Source organism: Mytilus trossulus, chromosome 4 (assembly GCF_036588685.1).
Source record: "Mytilus trossulus isolate FHL-02 chromosome 4, PNRI_Mtr1.1.1.hap1, whole genome shotgun sequence".
In the NCBI taxonomy this organism is placed as follows: domain Eukaryota; kingdom Metazoa; phylum Mollusca; class Bivalvia; order Mytilida; family Mytilidae; genus Mytilus; species Mytilus trossulus.
This window is the reverse complement of record NC_086376.1, coordinates 84,235,167-84,260,590: the sequence shown is the minus strand read 5'-3', so window position 1 is coordinate 84,260,590 and position 25,424 is coordinate 84,235,167. Positions and strand designations below refer to the sequence as shown.

Here is a 25,424-nt window from a genome sequence, read left to right as displayed (position 1 = left end):
ATACCTTTAAACAATTAAAAATAAAGGAAGGATACAAAAAAAATGGTAATCCCGCGTCACGCTTAGACCCCAATGAGACCCACTATTCAGTTTGCTCCGTTATTTTACGTAAATTTGAAAGTGCGTTTATTTATGGGCACGGCAAATAATGCCTTCATCCAGACCCCCAAAAATGCCGTATTTATCCTATTAGAATCTTACTTACAACTAACAACTCTCGTTAGCGCCATGTGTCGCATAGGTCGCGAATTGAAGCCTTCCATCTGAGTCTGTCTGCTGCTGTTTGTTGTGCTTCTCCCCATGCTCTCCATCCAAATTCTGTTCTTTCCTTATTTACCATTCGTCTCCAAGTTTCTTTTGGTCTTCCTGCATTTCTCTTTCTTGGTTGTGTCCATGCCAAGGCGATTCTACAATCATTCCAAGGGTCCATCCTCAGGATGTGACCTATCCAACTCCATCTCCTGATCTTTATGGTGTTGGTTATGCTGCACATGTTGGCTTTTTGTAGCAGATCTGCGTTGGATATCATAGTTGGCCACAATATCTTAAAGATTCTACGCAATTTCCTGGTGTTGAAGGTGTTAAGTCTATCTCCAACTATATTGCTTATCTTCCAACATTCTGCCCCATATAGCAACACTGATATTACATTGCTTTTATAAACTTTCATTTTGGTGTTTCAACTGTATTGGTTTGATGTCCATATTTTTCTTAGCTTATAGTAAACTGCTCTTGCTTTTTTTTTAATTCTATTCCTTATGTCGGCTGTTGCATTGTCGTTGGTATCTATGACCGATCCAAGGTATGTGAAGCTGTCTACTATCTCTAGTTCTTCGTTGTTCAATGTAATAGGCTGGATGTTGTTTGCCTTTACACACATAATTTTACTCTTGCTTTTGTTTATTTCTAAGTCAGTTATTTTAGCTATCTTTTGTATTATATCATCTGTTTTAGCTGGCAGCTGTGTTTTTTTTGGAGAGCAATATCATCTACAAAATCAAGATCTTCTAATACCTCTAGTCTTCCCCAGTTGATACCTCTCTTTTTCTGTGTTGTTTGCTCCCGATTGTCCAATCTATAACCAGTAAGAAAAGGAATCCAGACATTACATACCATTGTCTCACTCCTGATTTAACGTGGAACCATTCCGAATGTTTACCCTCATGTTCCACTACACAACTGAAGTGATCATAAAATGTCATTTCTTGCATATATTTTTTTTGTTACATGTACATAATGTAGCTTACTTTTCAAGTTCTTATATGATAGCAAAAAAAAAAATTGAGAATGGAAATGGGAAATACAAGCATGTTAAAAAAAACACATTTGGTTTCAGACAATAACTTGAGTTGAGTAAATGGAATTCCATGAAATTTTACCAGGAGGTTCATACACAAAACTGTGTAAAATAAAGTTTGGCTGTGTGTGATGCTGCGTTGTCCGTTATCATTATGCATATGGACGCGTTCTTTATCTAATACATGCAGGTTTTACAATACAAGTATAGAGGATAAGTAAATCTAAATTCTGCTGTCACATAAAATGAATGCAATTAATTTCATTGCCTTGATAATCACCTCTGAGATGGTCTTAAGTATTGTAAAATTTCATTGATGTCTTTTCTTAATGGCATCAAACCTTACACGTTAATTTAAACACCATGACATTTGGCTACGATGCCACACAATCAGGTTCGAAATTTGATCAGATAACTAATTTTATTTACATAGCAATGAAAAACTATAAAAGCAATTGAGACATGTTCCGGTTTTCAGCCTACAATGCAGAGCTCGGAAGTTCACCCTTAGTATTCAAGTGTTTTACTAGGAAAATATTATTTACAACAATGTCTTTTAATTGTGAGTTTTGGATTTTCAAGTTTAAAAACCACAGGTATGTTTTCTATTTCTATCATCACGTGTTTATTAGATTGAAGCGGAAAAGTACCTCTTCATGATGGTCCTTCATAAAAATGAGCAGACTGCATGGTTTATATAGTTACCAATGAGACAACTATTCACAATATAGACATAATACAACTATAGGCCACCGTGTGGCCTTCAACAATGAATAATTCATAACTTGTATTTTATTCCTATACCTTTAAACAATTAAAAATAAAGGAAGGATACAAAAAAAATGGTAATCCCGCGTCACGCTTAGACCCCAATGAGACCCACTATTCAGTTTGCTCCGTTATTTTACGTAAATTTGAAAGTGCGTTTATTTATGGGCACGGCAAATAATGCCTTCATCCAGACCCCCAAAAATGCCGTATTTATCCTATTAGAATCTTACTTACAACTAACAACTCTCGTTAGCGCCATGTGTCGCATAGGTCGCGAATTGAAGCCTTCCATCTGAGTCTGTCTGCTGCTGTTTGTTGTGCTTCTCCCCATGCTCTCCATCCAAATTCTGTTCTTTCCTTATTTACCATTCGTCTCCAAGTTTCTTTTGGTCTTCCTGCATTTCTCTTTCTTGGTTGTGTCCATGCCAAGGCGATTCTACAATCATTCCAAGGGTCCATCCTCAGGATGTGACCTATCCAACTCCATCTCCTGATCTTTATGGTGTTGGTTATGCTGCACATGTTGGCTTTTTGTAGCAGATCTGCGTTGGATATCATAGTTGGCCACAATATCTTAAAGATTCTACGCAATTTCCTGGTGTTGAAGGTGTTAAGTCTATCTCCAACTATATTGCTTATCTTCCAACATTCTGCCCCATATAGCAACACTGATATTACATTGCTTTTATAAACTTTCATTTTGGTGTTTCAACTGTATTGGTTTGATGTCCATATTTTTCTTAGCTTATAGTAAACTGCTCTTGCTTTTTTTTTTAATTCTATTCCTTATGTCGGCTGTTGCATTGTCGTTGGTATCTATGACCGATCCAAGGTATGTGAAGCTGTCTACTATCTCTAGTTCTTCGTTGTTCAATGTAATAGGCTGGATGTTGTTTGCCTTTACACACATAATTTTACTCTTGCTTTTGTTTATTTCTAAGTCAGTTATTTTAGCTATCTTTTGTATTATATCATCTGTTTTAGCTGGCAGCTGTGTTTTTTTTGGAGAGCAATATCATCTACAAAATCAAGATCTTCTAATACCTCTAGTCTTCCCCAGTTGATACCTCTCTTTTTCTGTGTTGTTTGCTCCCGATTGTCCAATCTATAACCAGTAAGAAAAGGAATCCAGACATTACATACCATTGTCTCACTCCTGATTTAACGTGGAACCATTCCGAATGTTTACCCTCATGTTCCACTACACAACTGAAGTGATCATAAAATGCTTGTACCATCCTGATTATTGTACCTGCATTGGATTCCAAAGTTTGCCATGATCTTTTTTAATGATTCTCGATGGATAGTGTCAAATGCTCTTCTGAAGTCGATGAAGTTGATAAATAGGGGGCTGTTCCATTCAATGCATTGTTCTATAATATTTCTAAGGATGAATATTTGGTTGATACAGCCTCGACCTCTTCGGAACCCAGCTTGTATGTTGTCAATAGCATCTTTAATTCTGTTGATGAAGATTTTGCAGAGGACCTTCACAGGTACAGCTAGTAAGGTTATTAGAATCACTCAGGGTAAAATATTTGTCATAAAGGGCCAACCCGTGGTCAAATCACGATATATTCAAGCCCCCATGTATTATTTCTTAAATTAAACATGTTAAACATAATTAACTCATCACAGATACCAGGACTAAATTTTGTATATACACCAGACGCGCGTTTTGTCTACATTTAAGACTCATCAGTGACGCTCGAATCCAAAAAAGTTAGAAAGGCCAAATGAAGTACGAAGTTGAAGAGCTCATCATAGATACCAGGACTAAATTTTGTATATACGCCAGAAGCGCGTTTCGTCTACAAAAGACATAATGAGACTATCAGCATCTGCCTCATGTTACATTCAAATCTTCTAGTCATATTTTATTTGATGACTGTCTGTTGGCACCAAAAGAAGTTTTCAACATCTTCTTTCTGATTAAAGTCGGAATCGTGTCGATCACTTCTATGTTTGGGTGACTAACAAAATTGACTACGCATCAGGGTTTCGCTCGGTAAGCACCATGATCGCAGACACTCAGTGACATAGCACATTTATATATGATTGCTTTCCCCGAGACAAGTACCACATGTAACACAACACAAGGTTATTTGAAACAACATTTTATTTAAGCCGGTCTTGACCAGTGTCCATAACGGACGGATTCTCTTATAACAGTACAAGCAATAGTTTATATACAATTTCATTTGAATATAACAGTTTATCAAATTTCTATTCCTTTGACAATAATAGTTTTTGTATTCTATAGAAACACAGATGAATATCTATCAAGCTGACTTTGATTGAGATGTTTTACCAATCTGGACAATGCGTATGTCCAGTTCATTTACTAATTGTTATTATAACATGTCAGCATATTTCTCTGTGTTATCTATTTAATTAAACATATTCAGAATAGATAAATTTATATACTTATATATATAAAAATATAATATTTTGAAGCCCATCATATTGCCACACCTATGTCTAAAGAGGCATTAGCTGCATGTTCACTAATTTGACTCAAAATCTCATATTTGATATATAACATAATATGAGGAAGGCGCTACCTTAAATGCCAGCTTTATAATGTCCTAGATATTGATTGGTTGTTGGTGGTTTAACGTTCAGTGGCAAATATTTCATGCATGTTCAGAACGAATGTCCAAGGCTACAATAACGTTTTGTTTATATCTAAAATAAAATTATAAGTTCAGATGGAAAATGCTATTTTTCTTGAAAAAAAATATTCTGATTCCCAAATTGATGAATAAAAAAGCATAGGACAAAAAAATATTTTGAATCCAGATCTTTGCCAAAAATGATTTTATCTTTCAGATATGCAAATTAAATTTAACTTTTATATATCTAAAAACATAAAAACTTCCCAAACCGCACATGTCAGTCTGTACACAGTATTTTTTAGGTGATAATAAGACTGTATTTGCCAATTTGTTATGATAATTATAGATTATCGTTGATCATCTCAACGAGATTGATTTTCTCTCTTGAGCTGGAACAGCGAAAGTGAGAAAAGCAATCGAGTTGAGATGACCAATGATAATCTGTTTATCGCTATTTTACCTATGACGAGGTTGTCAATTTCAACATGTTCAATGTAAATTTTGTTAGCAACGCCACGTGGTCTCCTTAGTTTCTAGCGATATTTTTTTTCATTTTAAGCGAGAAGCATGATATGAAAATTATCACAAAAAAAAGATCAAAGGAAAAATGCACAAAATAGCGATAAACCTTAATACTAGTGTTAAATTTTGACTAAATAATTTTAAATGATAGCGCTGAAGGGCTTCGGTAAAAAAAATCTGACTCGAATAAAAACATTTGTATTTCTGATCATCTTCAGTTTGTGAGTTCTACATCAATATCTGACATGTACTATTTAATTCAGAGTCAGTTTTATGTCATTTCTTGCATATATTTTTTTTGTTACATGTACATAATGTAGCTTACTTTTCAAGTTCTTATATGATAGCAAAAAAAAAAATTGAGAATGGAAATGGGAAATACAAGCATGTTAAAAAAAACACATTTGGTTTCAGACAATAACTTGAGTTGAGTAAATGGAATTCCATGAAATTTTACCAGGAGGTTCATACACAAAACTCAAAAGGAAGATAAGAATTGATTTTGGGGTTATAGTACATTATTGGAGGTATTTTTATTTTTATATTTTGGGTTTTTCTTCCAAAAATTACCTTATTTACATCAATTATACTCATCTAGTACAGATTTGGCAGGAGATGCACTCAAAATATGGTGTTTTAAACATTTTATCTGTAGTCTGTGCATTTTTCCTATGCTATACATGTACTTCTTGATAATGTTGATGTGAGTATCATGATAAAGAAAATATATTTGGTAACCGTAAGTATATATTCACAATTGACATGCACCAGAGCGAGAAAAGGATCATCTTTCCCTTTAATTCCAAAAATTGAACATGATTTTTTTTCTCTCACAGAAACACGAGAGTTATTTGGTAAATAAAACATTTGTCAATGTTTGAAACTTTCAGTAATAAAAATTCAGTTTAGCTTGTTTGAATGTTTCACTGATTGTGTGAAAATTTTAACAACAATGTACAAAACACTTGAATAAATTTCATTAGGCCACACCAATTTGATTCCTTGTTCGACGGACCCGCCCGCACCTATTTTTTCCAAAACAGATTTTTTTTATTTTTATTATATTCCCGCTTCCCGCATCCGGAAATGAAATCATGTCCATTTCCCGCACCGTTTTTTTGTAAATATTATATAAAGATCTCAACATTTGTTTTTTTAAATCACAGTCTAGCCTTTATATAACGATTTTAAACGTACCAGCACCCCACAACACTGTAAATATCTGCGAGAATATTTGTTTCAGCATGATATTCCAAGCTCCGATATAAATAGAAATACCAGTACAGAACAAAACGTTGGTTTCTTTCCCCTAACTTAATATATTCCCTATAAAAAAAAAATGTTCGTTGGTTATGTTGTTAAAATAAAGTACTAAGAACTTCCGAAGGATTTGCCTTGACAACTGCAATTATAATGTATGGTGACGGTCATACCCGCTGCGGGTTTGTGCACCTGTCCTGGTTGATTCAGAGACCTGTCGATCAGCAGTTATCGTTTGTTGATGTGGTTCATTGGTATTTTCCCGTTTGAAAATATAATTTAGATCGTTGGTTTTCCTGTTCGAATTGTGTACAATACTAAGGTGTGGTCCCTTATAGCTTGCTGGTTAGTCTTGATCAAAGCACTGTGTAAAAGGCCGGACTTTGACCTATGTTTGTTATTATCAGGTTGGGACCAACCCTCCCTCAGACAAGGGCCTTGAAGGGGTCATTTTACCATGTTTACTGTTCAGTCTGTTGTAGAAAAGAAAATAGAAATACTAAGGATTTGTACAGTGCTACTATACAAAACATTTGGCAACTTGGAATTTTTTACTCAAAAAGAGGAGAAATACATTATATTTTAAACAACTTTTCTAAAAGAGGGATGGGTTCACTTATTTTGAATAATATTAAACTGTTAAAGTAAATGTGTTAACATGGTTAAAGTCCAGGAATATTACAAATTCTTGGACATGTTTTGACCATTTTATACCAAATATTATAGATCTTTGGGAAAATATAAGCCCTTTTGTACTTAAAGTGTTTTTACAAAAAAAAATATAATATAACTTTAATATTTTGACCCCTCATAAATGGGATATTCATAACATTAAGGGGTTGTTCTGAACCTGATTATGACTTGGATGGAGAATTGTCTCATTGTCAGTCACACATACATAGACCAGATTTAATTATTCAATTATTTCTTGTTGAGCAGGGAAAAAATACTTCATAAATTTAAGAAATGTCAAGGTACAAGTGATAAATCAAGTTTTAATATGGTCAAAACCTACTTTTTTAGGTTTACAAAAAAAAATTATAATCGCTCGCCTTTACTTTTTAAGCTTCGCCTCAAAAATTTGCAAATTAATTATTTTTTTATTAAAATTTTCAAATCGCTCGCTCGCCCCAATTTTTGGAGTCCAAAAATCCGTAGAACAAGAAATTAAATTGGTGTGGCCTTATCTGCAGAATTATTGATAACTTTCCTCACAATAAATTCACAAGGACATAGAACTAACACATTGTCTATGCTATTCTGATCTGAGTTTTATACATACATATACTGGCATGGCTGTGCTGTTTCAAGTTGTCTTCATTTTCTGTTTCCTAAGAAGTATTTGTTTAACCTGTTCAGTCACTTTAAAGTGTTACAATTCTTATTTAGACGCAACACATAAATAGTGACCAAAAAGGTTCTGCTTTCACACGAGAGGAGCTAGAAAAAAAATAAATGTACACATTTTCAATAGTTAGTAGGACTTACTATCATATGGAATTAAGGAGATATGTACATGTAGTTCGAGACTTCTGCTGAATAGAAATATGTGGGTCTACCTGTGCCTGTTTTCAAATTAGTCCATATTGATCTAAAGGATCTAAAATTAAAAAATGTGGAGGGCGAAATCGCAAAAACTCGGAAACGCAAAATGGCCTTAACCAGCCATCATAGCCGTCGAATTCAGCTCGCACCGAGTCCCTTCGTCGTCTTGTATTGTATATCAAATATTATAGGCCGAATGGACATCTAATAACACGACAGAACTTTTTGAGTCTATATAAATATTTCAGATAGTTTTTAATTTTTAAGGTGACTGCGAGCCATGAGTTCTTTACTATAGCCACTGTCAATATAGTAACAATGTGGTCAAGCAGGCTATCTAGCCGTCCTATTACTCATGTTGCTGTCCAATGATATAATTGGCAAGTATATAGTCAGTTTGACCTCTATATATAAAATCTTTATAGATAAATAGATAAAAATCAGGTGTGTCCATTAACATTGTATCATAATTATTAGTCTTACCAAGAGCCATTGTATACATCATATGTTGATCAATTTTACAATGAATTCGAATGATAATCGCATTTAATTACATTCCAATCAAGGTATAGATCTCTGATTTCGTTATCCTCTTATGAAGACGAACACGCTACTTGCGATAGGAGACTTAATTTTTAATCAGATTGTTTAAATCACACCCTGGTTTTTTTTTATCCAATTCAGGAACAAAAGTCCTCAAGCAAAAGTCCGTCGCGATTTCCCATTCAGTTTGTATTTTGGCTTCTAAACATGTATCGTTAATTCTTTGAAATCATTAAAGGCTTTGGAACAAGTGTTTAATGAATTGACACTATAAATGGAACATGATATCTTATTTGGCCGTGGAGCTCCTCTGAAATCTAAGGTATAGTACTATAATCCTTCCTAACTTTCATCGTTTTGTAATATAGAAAGTCTGATAGTGTCACGGAGCTGTTCTAAGGCACTGGCTTTCAAGACTGATGTTCATATATACAAATTTATTATTAACAGGTTCAAAATATACAGTTCAATTAATTTACATAGCCACATCCATTCACTTTCATTACTTATTTGCCAACTCTGGCATACTGTAAAACATGGTATGGTACGATGGTATGGTATGTGGTATGGTATGGTGGTATGGTACGAATACCATCATACCACGGTATGCATGAATGGTACCATGGTATGGTATAATGGTATGGTACAAATTACTATACCATGGTACAAATTTTTATACCATGGTATAACTTGATAGTATGAAGCATGGTATGGTTTTTTGAAGTAGGAAATTTAGAAAAATCTATAAACCTATTCTTAAACAGGATTTTATTAATCATCTGTTTTCTTATCTTTCTATTTTGACCTATGCAAAACAAACTCTTTTTCTATTCAATAAGAAACAGGATCAAAAGTATTTGTTGAAAAAACAATGTGAACAAAATATTCATTGGTTCAATTTTTTCAAGACATTTAGAATCAAAACAATTAATTTAGAAAAGAATGCCCACACACATTCAAAAGCAGAGTTAGTTCTTTTAAGTTAGGATATTGACATATGTTTAGCAAGATAAGAACTTCATAAAGTTGTAAGCAAAAATTAAAATTGCGAAAATCTTGATTTATTCTTGTCCTATCCTTGCCACATAGTAAAACTATCATGTTGAAGAAAAACATTGCGGTTGGTGGCTAGAATATAATCTGCCATGACTAAAACTTTTGTTCAATTAAAGAACTTTTTTATTGCTATTTTTTTTTTTGCTGTACTAGTGTTATTTTGTCCACTGTTATTAATTTTGTCATATTTAACATTTTGGTTATCGTCTGTTAAAGTCATAAGGCCAAATGGCTATCCTGCTATAAGAGATTAGCATTGCATGTTCTCTAGGTCACATAGTAAATACTTTTATATGATTTATATGTTTTATTTTTGTAAACAAAGAGTTGGAGAATATTTGGAGATTATTTAGGTCAGTTGGGGAATATTTGGAGTATAATCCGGGTATAATTTTCAGTCTTATTTTTCACCTGTCATTCAACCTAAACTCTAATTGAAAAACCCTTTGTTCTTGATTACCTTTAATCACATCTATCCAACTTTTTTTTTTACCTTAACAACCTAAAATTTTAAAAAGTTGGATAAATGAGAATGAACCGTTTTTATATTAACTTAAGAAAACAAAATACACTCTACAACATGTGCTATCTATCCATGTATCAACTAACATAGCATAGTATTATATTAGTGACAGTTTAAATTGAAAGTATGGTGTTTTCTAATTCACATAGGAGATACATTCACCTTTTATTCAAATTTTAAGTTGGATTTATTGGCCATAGATGTAGACAGAATATGCAACTGTTTAAAGTGTCATAAAGTTATACCATGATATAATAATTTGTACCATGGTAAAGTTATTCGTACCATGGTATAGTAAATTATACCATACCATCATACCGTACCATGATACCATTCATGCATACCATGGTATGATAGTATTCGTACCATACCATCATACCATAACACATACCATACCATCGTACCATACCATGTTTTACAGTATGCCCTCAACTCTCCCGCATCTCAACATTTACCAAGTTTTATTCTCGTGAAGGCCTTCACTTCTTTCATTACTTTCTCACACATAAAATCGTCATACCTCCCCAGACAACACAACTAAAGGGGCAGAATATAAACAAACAGAGACATAAATTCTATGGCTTCTAATTATAAATGACACAGTTAAAACACAGCTGCATCATACATTAAATTTAACGGTTAATCAGACGATCTGCTAAAGTTCACTAAAGCAATAAATTTACAAATACTTAACACCCTTTTCTATAGGAAATTAATGAGGCGGCAATTAAATACTGATCTGAGATAAGATATAAATATATGCAAAGTTTCACCCTATGACAATAGTGGACATGCACAAAGTAAGATAATCTTATTTATTGTTATGTTAAATATACTGTCATTTATTTGACAATAATATCCATTTTTGGGGGTTTATGTATCTTTTCGGAATAATATATCTTCATATTTTTCTGGGCTAGCCATTAAATATTCATAGAGCATGGGCAACTAGTGAGCGTGTGCGAATTATATGTGCCGGGTTCAGTATTTTTATAAATGGGGTCCCACTGACTGCCTAAGAGGTCATGCTTTACTGATTCGTTAAACACTCAACCATTTCTTCTCTGAGCCAAAAGGAGAGAAGCTGGCCACCTTTAAATCCGCCTCTGATTACGGTTCCAGTTTTCCTAGATACTGATGTAAATTTTAAAGTAAAACATTAAGCAGTTTTCATTCCCAAAGGCACATAAAAGATAGAGATGTAGTGCAGGCAAAGGCTTGCATGCAGATACATATTATTTACTGTAGGTATGCTGACGACGTAACTAACAAGGATCAATTCATTCAAGGTTGCATTATCATTACCACTAACTGTCAAATTCATGTTCACCGATTTGACTCAAATTCTCATATTTGATTTATAATAATGTATAACATTTATCCAAATTATGAAAAACCTAAAAATAAACCAAATATACCGGGCATGGGCCGATAACATGTAGTTTCGTTTCGTGTATATTCTAGTCTAGACGCTATCTAATTAGCTATCGAGTTGACTTCCGAAGACCTCCGATGGTCATAAAGCGATATAAATATAATATAGATATAAATAGAAATCGGACTCGTGTAATTGGATTTTTCTCGGTCTGTTTAATTTCATATTATAGATTTAAAATATATGTTAATCATCGTTTTTATCTGTATAAGAATCTTTTTTGTGGATCGAATCAGTCATTCAAATGATTTACCTTTGTTTCCCTTTCAATGTTGACATTCTTTTCGCACGCGTTATCCATCTCAAGCTAAGTGGTTCAATTGAAATTCACATGGATACATGTTTCAATGAGGTCGATTTATTCACATGCAAGTGAATAATTCATCATCAATGTTTCTTATTTTCATTTGACAAAATTGAACCTTACTGGCTGCTTAAAGATCATAATTATTTCACTATTTCATTTTCATTTATGATGTATAAAAAAACATACTTTATTTTTTTTTATATCACGACGTAGCTAATGCCCCTTTACTTTTCTTTATTCCTTTCAAAGTCTTAACAAACCAAAAAGCACTTTAAATCGAAACACACTGCACAAAACTAAATGATCTGTCCATCATCGATGGTAAAACCAATCTGAACATTGAAATTGAATACGGATCGGTTCACTGATAAAGGATTGTTTCTGCTTATAAGATGTTGGTGGCCTTTTAATGTCTACAGAAACGTTATTTCATGATCAAGCCATTATGTGAATAGTATACTGATATCCATATAGCATGTCCCAGAGCAACTACAGCATACAAGTTTGACACATTCCCCATTTCCATTCTCAATTTTACATGTACTATATGTATATATATATATATATAGATAGCCCAGGTGGTCGTGTGGTCTAGTGGGACGTCTACAGTGTGGGCGATTTGGCGATTTGGTGTCACGATATCGCAGTAGCATGGGTTCGAATCCCGGTGAGGGAAGAACAAAAAATTTGCGAAAGCAAATTTACAGGTCTAACATTGTTGGGTTGATGTTTAGACGAGTTGTATATTTATATATATATATGCTAATAATGACATTTCAGTCGTTCGTCTACCGTTCGGAACAGTATAATTAAAAGGTCTGATTAAAAGTCCGTAGTTGAGCAGCTAAAAAGTGCATGATTCTATTCTATTAACTGAAGGTATTGAATAAATGTGTGCAACTGTCTTCATCCAAGCATGCAGTGATAATGCATTCAAGTAAAACAAATACATCACATGACATGCATGATATGTACTTTTTTGCATAATTTAAATTTATATTGTTGTTAACAACACGAAGAAAAAGATTAAATTTAACAGCATTTTATTGTTTTCCAATAAAGTTATCCTCTGCTAATTCTTTGTTGACTTGTGATGTCTGTATTTAGATTTATGCTAAAGCTGACGTGTACTTATCTGGTTGATTTGAATGTATTGGTATGGTATTGAAAATGTGATGAAATATTGCTGTCATTTCACATTGATTATCAATTTTGATTCGCCATCGTCTGAAATAGACATGACATGCATCTGCACTACCGGGTATGTGATTGTGTCTTGCTTGAAACTCGTGTTTATTAACCGTGAAATATGAGTTTATTAACACTGATGTGTTGCTATGTTTTGTCAAGGACATATCACATGTTAGTTCTTGGTATGGTGAAATCAGTGTCAATGACGATTGTGGATATCTGTTTATACAAACAAAAATATTAATTTTGAGAGAAAGAATGTGTGAAGAAGGGAAGGAAAAACGATTCAAACCTAAGAATAAGGTTAGTTGAACGCAGCTCTGTTTATGATATGACTTGCGCATTATATATGGCTTATATACTAGTATACTCACGGTTATCTCTACTAACTTGTTTATACGTAAAAACAGTGACAACATTTGACTATTATCAAATCAAAACGGTTTCTATTTTTTATTTTTTTTTTCTGTTTTTCTAAATGGGTTAAAAACTATAGCATAAATAAGATTGAGAATGGAAATTGTGAATGTGTCAAAACTTGAGACAACAACCCGACCAAGAAAGAGCAGAAAGAATTATTTACAATTAACATGATAAAGGCACTGTAACATTTTGTTATAGATCTATTTCTGTAGTAAAAAGAATAATGAACTTGATTGGAATTTTCATATGTTAGCCGGAACATGATATTCAACTAAGATAGTCTTACGTACTATAGGAATCCTTAATGTATATTGCAGATCCAAATTATAAGCTCAACAGGATGAAGTTAAATTGAGTTTTTATAGAAGCTAGATTTATGTCTTCACAGTGTACAAACTGTATTTCAGTCTTCTTTTAATTGGTAATACTTTACGAAGAATAACTTACTATGTGTGGTTCCAGTTACATATAAAAAAAAATGTAAGGCTATAGCCTAGGTATACGTAGTGGTTTTTCAGTGGCAGATCCAAAACTCAATGTTTCAGAAAGGGGGAGGGGGCTCGCTGATTGTCCAAAAAAGAGGGGGTTCCAGTCATGCTTCAGTGATTTCCTATATAATCAAACATTTTTTTCCACAAAAGGGGGAACGTCCCTTACCCTTGGTTTCGTCTTTCATAGTGTTTTTTATGATTACATTTGCTTTTTACATTCGGAGTCTATCACTGGGGACTACTATATAATAGTCTCAGAGTCTATATGTCATTTGGGAGCAACATTCGAACTTTAACAGTGCTTTATATTGTTATCGTTAAATAACCCCAAAATATCTTTAGGGTATGCTATTGATTAAGATTAGAAAGGGTAGGTAAGGTAACTGGATCCACAGGTATTTTTCAAGTTTTCATTTGGCATGACTTTTGAGTCATATGCCATGCAAATTACAAATTCCATAATGAAGAAAGAAAAGCGAAAGATATCAAAGTTATGTTAAAGAACGAAAAACGAGTGAAAGACAATTAAAGTTTACAAAATATAATTTTAAAAATTCATTCTACTTGAAATTTTAAGATAATATCACTATTTCGATCCGTTGCGGCATATTGTCCTGGCTTCCCGATTTGTCGCTATCTGATTGGCCAGAGATGTGATTTCCCCGGGAAACCCCCAATGACAGAAAAAAAACATGGCGATAACTTAGGCTCACTGTTTATCTTAAAAAATGTCCAGTGAAGTAATCGACTTGAGCACACAAGAAGACATTATCTGCATAAGTGACGATGATCATGAAGTTAAAAAGGCAGAGGCGAATCAAGTGTGCAATACTCAAGGATTTGATGGTGTTGAGGAAATCGAAGACTTGGAAAAATCGGAAAGTCCACCCCAAAGTCAAAGTCGAAACTTACCCTCAAAAAATGAAATAGATATTGAATCATTGAAGCTTGCTTTTCAAAAAACATTACAAGAGGTAAATATAGCAATGAACGAACACATATATGTGTCAATTGACAGTGTTGCATCATTTCCATACATACATGTAAATTTGTTTTGTTTATTTTGTAAACAAGAGAAATGTCTTCAAAGACATGCTTTCTTTTCATGTCTTTTATATTACACACAACCTACTTTGATATCTAGCTTCACTGTTAAATCAGATAACAGTTGCAGCTTGGTGAATTAGATCCAACATAACCACAGATTTTGTACTGTTTGATAGGAATTTGTGGAACTGCGAATCTGTTTCTGGTAGCACTATATAAATAGGCAGTGTATGCGCTCAGCTGCATGCGTGTACAAATGGTCAAATTGCCGTTCTAGACTGCGCGTACCCACATCCGGTTTTATAATAAATTGCGGTCAGATCGGGAATGAAACATGAAATATATACGGAATTCGTTGCAATTCGTGATTAAATTAATCAAAACTACTCAGAAATTTTATAAATATACACATATAGGTAAGTGAACAGTTTTTTCTCAGTTAGTAAATATTCTGAAAATGGAAGAGAGTGATATTATAACTGCACACTGGATGACATTATATCCGAAAAAACAAAGGCGTATGTCAATAACCTTCTTGATGTTTCTCTAATAACCAATAAAATTTTAGATGAAACCGTCAACCTCCAGCGCATTAAAAAATATTTTACCACTGTAGCTAGGAAACATATTGAACTTAAAATTAAGATCACGGAAAGAAGGGAAACATGCGACTGGATATGTATAAAGTGTTATAAAAAACTACACGCAGCCTAGAACGGCAATTCGACTATTCATACCCACATGCGGGTTGGCGCAGACACTGCCAAATAAATACATGTACATGTTCCTCAGGGGTCCATTTGCCTGATTTTCTTATTCTTGTAGAGTCTGGGACTTTTGTTGCTAAAAGGAGACATAAAAATAGTCTTCGACCAAGAATGCCTCCTGATTATTCACTCTGTCTAACGTTTTTGTAATTTTTATAATGGACTTAAACATGTTAAACTATCCTAGATTTCTTCCAAACCTGGACAGAATCAACCTGGATTTTTACCAAACTTGGACAGAAGCTTCTTGAAATAAAAATATAGCATCTCAACTTTTCAAATAATCTCTTCCCCATTTTTGTTGAGCTTGCAATGCACGAAAAATGTAGGTGGGACATTGTGTAACGAGGAACCCTTTCAAATTATTTAATTAATCATGTTAATATGACATTGTCTACTTTAAGAGCAAAATGTTTATTATCCATCAGCTGTCTTTAACTTCTACCTTTTATATTTTAATTTTTATTCAATGAACATAAAAAAAAATACCCATTAGTTCCCATCCTAAAAAACTAGAATAAAACAAATCAGCTCAGTGATTACCCAACATCCCCAGTGCCAAGAAAAAATAGTTGAAAAAAATATTTATATCACATTTTTGAGGGTCTAATTATATAGAGACACATGGTGTAAAACTTTTGTCATGAAATTGATTTTGCACAAAGAAGAACTATTAGCTTCTTATCAATCTCCCTTTAAACAAGGGATTATTTAAATCTGGAATAATTTGAATTCTGACAAAATTGGTGAGAAAGCCTTAGAATGATGAAAACTTACCAAAATGAAAAGGGTTAGCTAAGGTTATTTTTTTCTTTACTGATAATTCAGGATGAACAAAATAACTTTCCTAAGCAACTGTCCTAAATTGAGTTCTTTTCAACATTCATTTTTTATCAATTTTCCAGAATTCAAAATTGTTCCAATTCAAATAAAATTAAAATAAATCCTTGTTCATATTTGTAAGTCTTATTAACTAAGTAAAGTTTGTAAGATATGTTTTGATTTGAAGAGTAACAGAATATCAATGGGAAATAATTTGTTTATAGAATAATTGTGTTGATGGAAGTCCAGTTCTGGTACATGTATATGTGTACATGTGCAAGTGTCCTTTGCAGATATACTTTTTGATACATGGTAAAGCTTAAAGGACCATTTTACTTTAACCTTCTTGTTTATTGATTTGTTGCTATTGGAAAATAGAACAACTTAGTCACCTGTAAGGATTAAGATGTAAATAAGATTAATAGATTTGTTGACAGAAAAGATGTTTGTTTACTTCTTAAAACATTGGTATCATCGACTTTGTCCTCATATTTTTACCTTTCCAGTGGGTTCTTTTGACAAACTATTGACATAATTTTACACCCTTTGTGTAATCAAAACTAGTACTACATTAACTGTACACAGCTAAAATAATGTAAATAAGTATCAGCATTTTATAATTCCTTGAAACACAATGAAAAAATGGCACCTTCTGTAATTTAATTTACTAGCATTAATTAGATTAACAGAGGTACTACTTGTAAAAACATGTCACCTGCAGTGACAAGAATGTGTATAAACATGTAATTATATAAGGCCATTATGGTTCAATCACTGATATAGATGTCAACATGTATATAAAGTTCCTCTAGTTATCTATAACTACACACACCATTGCATATAGGGATCTATCATTAAGACATAAAGGTATGGTTGATGGAAGCACACATTCTATGGACATAATTATGACATTAAAAATTACAAGGAAACATATATACAGTGTATATGTTTGTATTTACAAATTTCTCCTTGGATTGAATAATTTGTGTAAATATATACTTTATGTTTATATAAGTGAGTTATTTGTTTTAATTTGTGGAAGACTTGGAATTAAATTATAAAACAAATTATTTAATGTTTATTTTTTTATGAATAATTTATTATTTTTGTATGTTTGAAGTAATAAAAAACCCTATGTGTTTAAAGAAAACTAGTGATGTTTGATTAAGATAGACTTCAGTAACCATTTTGTTTTGTTTCCAGCAACTCACACACACTAACAGTCATAAAAATTCTCTCAACAGAGGATGAATCTGCATTTAATGATGATTTTCTGAAGTCAAATGTCATTACTTCTTGAAAGATTTTGAACAATAAATGATTCAATTTTCTCTTTTTTGCAGAGGAAAAGTATGGGATGTACAAAAACACCACCTCCAATTAAGCCGTTAAAGTTTCGTCCTCAAAAGACCTGGTCACAACTAAAATCAGAAAAGGAGAAAGAAAAGATGGTGATGTCTCCCAAGATGCCTAGACTGAACAGGGAACCAGTCTACATCAGCAGTGAATCAGAAAATGAAGAGGAAGAAGAAGAACTTCCAGATTTAGACGATTATTCTGAAGTCATTAATATATCTGACGATGAAATGGGCGAATCGTCAGGGAAAAAATCAGTGTCAAGCTTAAACTGCACTTCTTTAGATTCTGACAATGAAAGTAAGACTAGTATGGATAGATCAAGTTACTGTATAAGTACAGATGAGGATGAAGAAGGAACAACTGTTGTTACGGTCCAGATTGTATCTTGTTCAGAGGACACTGATGATACAACATATTCTTCACCAAAATGTAAGAGAAGAAAAATGTCTCAGTATTTGCCAGACAGATCAGTAAGTGATTGTACTGACAATAAAACAGAAGATGATTGTGACCTTGAAATAATAAGTGACGAAATTGAAAAAGAGAATAAAACTGCAGTTGTTCAAAAAATTTGGACTGATGAAAGTAAGACAAAACTAGCAAATTTCTTGAATGGTGTAAAAACATTGACTTTAAAAAATAAGTTTGCACTACAAGACCAGAAAGAATCAGATTTAAAAGAAACGGGAGAAAACTCTAAATCAATATTGAGAGAGATTTCTAATTCTCCGACTAGTTCTCGTCACTTTACAGACTTACTGAAGGTTGATGATTCAGAAGATTCAGAAACTGAATATGTTCAAGTGAAGAAGAGAAGACGCAAAAATAAAATGAGAAAAATTGTTAAAAAGGAAGATTCTGATTGCGGACAAATTACAAGTTATTTTAGCAGTGTAAAAAAGGAAATTCACAAAAAGTGCTTCTGGCAGAGACATAAATCTAACATTGTAAATTCCAGACTGGACAATGATTTAGAAAATGCCTTAGTGGGTGCTTTTTCCCAGTTTCACATAAACACTGTTGAAGGATGTTGGGAAGATGAACAAAATCCCAGCTTCATGCGACATGGGTTGAAGTTTTTGAAGAACTTTTCCCAAAGCTATACACCCCCTCCCGAACTCTTAGAGAGAGTAATTGTCCAGGGAATTATAATAAACAGTAATTCACCAGAACTTTTAAAAGAGTCAGTTGACTGCTTAATGCTTGTGTTTGACAAATACCCTGAAATGTTACACATTGACTTCAAACATTTGCAGGATTCCCTGGAATGTCTAAACTTCGGAAAAAGTTTTTCTGATCAAAGCCATTTATTAGTTAGAAAGACAGTTTACCTTCTTAAGCTTGTTATTTTGTTTTATGAATATGAACTCACGACAAGAAACGTTAGTGATCCAAAGGCGATGAGAAAGACGGCTAGTTACAAAGCATTATCTTATGATTGTGGATTTAACAATGTGAAGGAACTTATTGTCAATTATATTGTGCCCTTGCTTCACCATGAACAAACATTTCAGAATGAAATTCCAGAAATTCTACCACTTCTTCAAAAACTTTTACAAATTAGTGTAGAGGTCAGTTCAAATTGTAACGCTGCAGCGAGGGCTATAGCTCTTGAATTAAGCAAACCATATTGTTATTTACCAACCATTGATCATAAAAAACTGTACATACAGACGTTGGAATCAACCTTGTTACGATATTACCTAGTGACTGTGGTCTTAGAAAGACAGTGTGAGAACACTGCGCCATGTTATGATTTTCCTTGCCGATTTCAGGATGTGTTCAACTGTTTCTTTCAAGCGTATCCACCAACAAACATATCAACGCCACCAACTACACCACAGTCAGAAGATGATTCAATGGATGGTTATAACCCTAATAGTACTGCTGGTTATCCTGCAATTAATGTGGAGGAACTACTGATGTTACTATTTGAAGTCTTACAGTGCTATGTTCAATGTGAACAAGGTAAACAAATTGTTCATGCAAAGTTTATTGATGAACTGCAAAATATAATCTTAAGAGTACTCAATGTTGGTTATTCAAGAATTTGAAATGATGTGTACATAAAAAAAAATATTGGACAATACAAGAGACCATACCAACCAGTCAACCACAAATACACTTTCAAAAACATAGACATATAAAGATAACACCTACAATAACAACCATGATTTAAGAACCTGCCTTGGTACAAACACCAATGCGATTGGTTTAAACTGTTTTACATATAATATATCATATGCACACACTTCCCCATTGGTTATTTAGTTCATACATGTACACTTGAATTGTGCACCTTAACAGTAAATAAAACGCACAAGAAAAGCCTGCATAACAATAGTAAATAGGTGTTGGCACACTGAACTGTATGAATTTATATTATTTGTGGAATACCATGGCCAGTTCATGAAAATTTTTGTGTATATTGTGTAAACCATAAATTGAAATACATCACTCAAAGTACAAATTTTGTAGGCTATCTTTGGCATTCACACTAATTCAAACATCCTGTAATGCCTGAGGAATGTCAAGTCTTGATAATTAAGAGATACACAAAGTTCCTTACTGTTATGAACTTTTGAGACATTATATAAGATACACATGTATATTTACATGTGACCTCTTTATGTTTGACAAGGCATTTTTAGAATTTAGATTATTCAATACTTGGACTTGGACTGTTCTTGTCAGCCTAGTGAAATATAAGTATAACTAAGTGCTTAAAATTCTGGAAATAAAAATTTCACTAGCCCAGGTTCCATGGCACATATTTCAATGAACAAGCAACAGTCGAAAATGTAATGCACAAAAGTTCTAATATTTGCAAAATAAAACAATAATTTAAAAGTCAATGAATATGAACAGGATTTGTACATCGACACATAAGAAAAAATATCTTAATAGAATCTGAATAAATTAACGTTAAGATATATACAGTACATATACTGTTGCAGGTTAAATATTTTTCCTTATTTTTCATTAAGCATTCTGATAAATTTTTAACATTATGGACAGGTCTACAAATGTACATGTAGGGGTCCTTAAATAAAAAGTCAAATGCCCCTCTGCATCCTCCAATTTATTGTTTTAGAATGATCTGACTCTGCTAATAGTCTGCATGAACCTTTGTAGTTGATGCAGTATGCATGTACATGTAAAAGGAAGATTTAAAAAAAAAGTGAAAAATATTTCCTGGGTTTATCAGACATGTCAGATGAAAACTAAGATTATTTTCCAGGAAATGGAAAAGGGGAAACTTATACAGTGATATATGGCTGTATGAATAAACAATTCTAAGACTTCAGAAATAATTATAAACAAGTACATTTGTAGTTACTTTTGTTTTACTATTTGCTGAAGAGAAGGATTGCTAAAAGCCCTGAATAGTTATATACATGAAGTACGTTATTTACAACATCTAATGTTAAAATTAGACAAAAGAAAAAAAAAATACGAATAAGTGATATTGAAAGCATTTTATATTTATATTTAACAGTACCCTAGATGATACATTTTGATATAAATTATTAAAAGAAATTGTTATGATTCAACTCAATAATTCATTGTTTTAATAGCAGGAATTGAATCCTTTTCTCATGTTTCTTGTTGTGAATTATAACAGGCATGACAGGTACATCAATATGCATGATATGTTATTTTGTCCAATTTCCTGCTACATTTGTACATGTATGGTTATCTCAAATCCTGTTGGATATTAGGGTACTTAAGGTTGCTGTGTTTAATGTTTATTCTAGTTCTCTGGATAACATGTTATATATCATTTTAGCCATTATTAAAGTTGTCAATTGGTTATAATTTCCTTTATCATGTTTATTGATAAGCTGTTACCAGGAAATGCTTTTTTATTTATTGGCCGCTGCAAACTCTGAGAAATGACAAATGTTTTTCGGTACCTAGCTATCATGGCTATATTTATTGTTAAATTGTTCAGAATTTCTGTTTTGAAATAAAAGAATAAGGCCTTTGGCATATTAGGACAAGACTCATTTGACATAGCTTGTTTGTCGTTAATGTACTTTAACATGTTTTATCCTAATTTGGTACCCTGTTTTTCCAAGTTATATCTCACAGTACTTTTATATACATTTGTACTTGTACATGTTGTATGGGCACAGGATTCATGGTGTTGTTGACTTAATTCATGTTGATCTTGAAATTGGTCTTAGGTTTCAGTTGCGTGATGCAATAATGCTTTTACTTATTGGTTAAGTCCATGGGGAGCCTTAAGCTTTATTATTGTATATGTAACTGAAGATTCCAAAATAACATAAATATTGGTTTTGGTTAGTTCAATTAGAGGAATTAAAAAATTTATCAAGTAGAAATCTTTGCTTACTATGTGAACAATTTGGATCACAATACACATCGAGATATTCCATCAATTTATTAACTAGAAGGCACCTCACTATTGGAAGGATGACACTTGTCAGCACTAACTTTGAACTTTGCTTTGTTGGCCAAATGGTTAATTCTAACAGTGGTCATGATTTATATTAAGTTTCATCTGACCTTGTCCTCATATACATTGATAATTGGACAACTGTCAAGATGAAGTTTTCATGGTTTGGTCATTTTCTTGTACATGTATACATGTACTGTTACAATGCATTCATGTGATGATGACATTGTAGGTCAAGTATATTAGGCATATCATCATTATGGAATAGTAATAAGCTGTACATGTCTGTCTGTCTTGGTCATTTTGACCTGGCATGGCCTCAATGCATTGATGATACATGTAGATAATTATAAGTTTATAATGTTTATGTAATACATATTTACTTGTACATGTTGTAGCAAATTTGATCTTAAGGACTTTAATTATAATATCAATAATGTTAGTAAATATGGTTAAGCAGGCGAGACATTTCATCATATGCATCCTTGTAATCACAACATGTTACTTCTGTTAGCAACATATGTACATGGGATCATTATGATTGTATTTATATAAAAAAAATTCAGATAAGTGGAAATTAAATACATTGTAGTTATGTTATACATGTAAAGTTGTTATATATATGTATTTTTATTACTCTTCATTATGTTTGATACAGATTATAAAAACACTAAGTTAATATGATTCATCAACAAATAATCAAAAATAAAACTTATCTGAAATCAATACCGCATTAACAGAGAGACAAGCTTAAGGTTGACCTACTACATGTACAAAGATTTAACATGTTAATCATACATTGTACGTGTATTTAGTAGTTTAGATCTTTGAATGCAAAAATTATAAAAAAAATAATGATTCATTGTAGTTATACATGTTATAAAATACAAATAAGGAACAATTAAACAATTGTCTGATGACAGGAAGCACTCCTTAAACCACTCAGCTGTGAGACCCTTGAAATTAGTATGTAAAAATCTGTGTCTGGGTAGTAACAAATGAATCAATTTGCATTGATAAGGCATTATCTAAATTATGATGTTATTAGTCAGTAAAAAAAAGTTTAAAAAAAATAAAATACTTGTTGAAAATAAATAGCAATTTAAAAGTTGTTGTTTATTCTTCTCTTTTTCAGATAAGTCTATCGCCACCCTCAGAAGAAGAGCATACATGAAAAAAGAGGATTTTACCATGCAGCTGTCAGACAAAGACAAAGACCTGATTTTACAGGGAATTGAAGAATTACGTGGCCGTGTATTGACTCTGACACCAGACTTGACACCAGTGTCAGAAAAATATTTACAGCTAATGTTATGTGTGGTTGATTGGCAGAAATGTATGAATTAAAAAACTGCACAAATTTCCCTGAAATAAGATACCAGTGTTCAGCATGTACACTTAACTTTGCTCAAACTTGATGTTTTTTACTAGCTGTGAATTTATATTTACAAACATACTTATGTACATCAAATGTATATATTTCTACTTTTATAGTGCTAGATATGTCAGAAATGTCAAATAGTAATTTCGTTGCTGAAATTTCTCTGCAAAACTATACATGTATGTCTTATGTTTTAACATATTAATACATTTTCTCCCACAATACTTATCAGATGACAATAGACCATTTTTTTCACTCTTTTTGAAATTTTTTGAACTTTTGAAACTGAATTATCTAAAATTATATCTTTAATAATGAAAAGAGTAAAATATAGAGATGGATGTCAGAGTTGGAAAGTAAATATATGTTGTGTACAATGTAGCTTCAATATATATTTATATATTATTGTTGAGGAGATTAATTTTCTCACTTATGCTGGTACGGTGATAAGTGAGAAAAGCAAATTAGTCAAGATGACCAATAAATAGCAATGATAATCTGAATATCTGTAATTTACTTATGTCAACATGGTTAATTTCATGGACAACAGCATGTGCTTCTTAGTTTCTAGCATTTTTTCCATATCACTCAACTTTCCTAAGAAAGAAATTTATCAGTCAGTAATATCAAAGCAAAATTTGGTAAAATAAGGAAAAGAATATTCTGATATTTTTGTATAATCTTCATAAGCTTGGGGGTTAATATCATAAATCAATGTGTCATTTGGTCAATAAATGTTTGGGGCTTTTCAATTTTTGTTTGTATAATAGTTTATGCAATGTTTTACCATTTTTTTAACAATATTTTAACAACAAAGATGTTGAGACTAGTTGACCTAAATGTTGAAGTCAGTGGAAGCTCTCGTTAAGTTTACTTGTATGGTGAAGAAGGGTGCTTCTTGAATTTAAAATCCTCATTTATTTATGTTTTTATGTATTTTTCACAATATCATCACAGACAATCAATCAATTTACTTTTTATTTTTAATTATAATGTATGCATACTTACATGTATATATATCAGGTATATTCATTATGGAATCTTACATTGTTTAAGTGCTTTTATTGGTCCCACAAGCATTAGACATTGCAGGAGGATATTAACCTCACTATATATGAAAACCATACATTCATTTAATATACAAGTCCTTATGATAGACTATCAGCATTTGGCCTTATGTTGTTTCTCATTTTCAAGCAATAATCTTTTTTCATTTCTCCTGCAATGCCATGGAAATTTATATACTTTTTTGTTATTCAGTTTTGACAATGACAATAATTTTTCGTTGCATTCTGTTTAAAAATGTACTGTTTTTGAATTATTGATCAAGAGGTTTTTGTAAGGATTAGCTTTGATAAAACGTTATGTGAACCATGTCATCTTAAATGAGACTTGTGGACTGACTATTACATTGTTAAGTGTTAGATTTTAGATGTGCTTTATACGCTCCATCAAACTGTTATGTTTTATGTTGCTAAAAATTAGACAAGACACATCTTTTGTCTTAATTTGTTTTAAAATTTTATTGAGTCGCAAGTCCTTGTATGTTGTATACTTTAATTGAAAAGCCCTTATCAAAAATATTATTATTGCATTTTATTTTTTGCTGCAATAGTGTACAAATAACAATCGTTCAGTATTAG

The 25,424-nt window shown here is 32.4% G+C and overlaps 1 protein-coding gene across 4 annotated transcripts; it reads left to right on the top strand.

Moving 5' to 3' along the window:
* The first annotated feature begins 1,783 nt into the window (after positions 1 to 1,783).
* LOC134716178 (uncharacterized) lies at positions 1,784 to 25,055 on the top strand. 4 transcript variants are annotated; one of them, XM_063578998.1, is made up of 3 exons: positions 1,784 to 1,893; positions 17,962 to 19,945; positions 23,536 to 25,055. In XM_063578998.1, exons 2-3 carry the CDS (start codon positions 17,971 to 17,973, stop codon positions 23,745 to 23,747), a joined length of 2,187 nt encoding a protein of 728 aa, XP_063435068.1. In that variant the 5' UTR covers positions 1,784 to 1,893; positions 17,962 to 17,970; the 3' UTR covers positions 23,748 to 25,055. The 4 variants fall into 4 exon arrangements, with proteins under 4 accessions (XP_063435068.1, XP_063435066.1, XP_063435065.1 ...); XM_063578996.1 differs by lacking the exon at positions 1,784 to 1,893 and adding an exon at positions 13,240 to 13,371; XM_063578995.1 differs by lacking the exon at positions 1,784 to 1,893 and adding an exon at positions 14,639 to 14,956.
* The last annotated feature ends 369 nt before the right edge of the window (positions 25,056 to 25,424 follow it).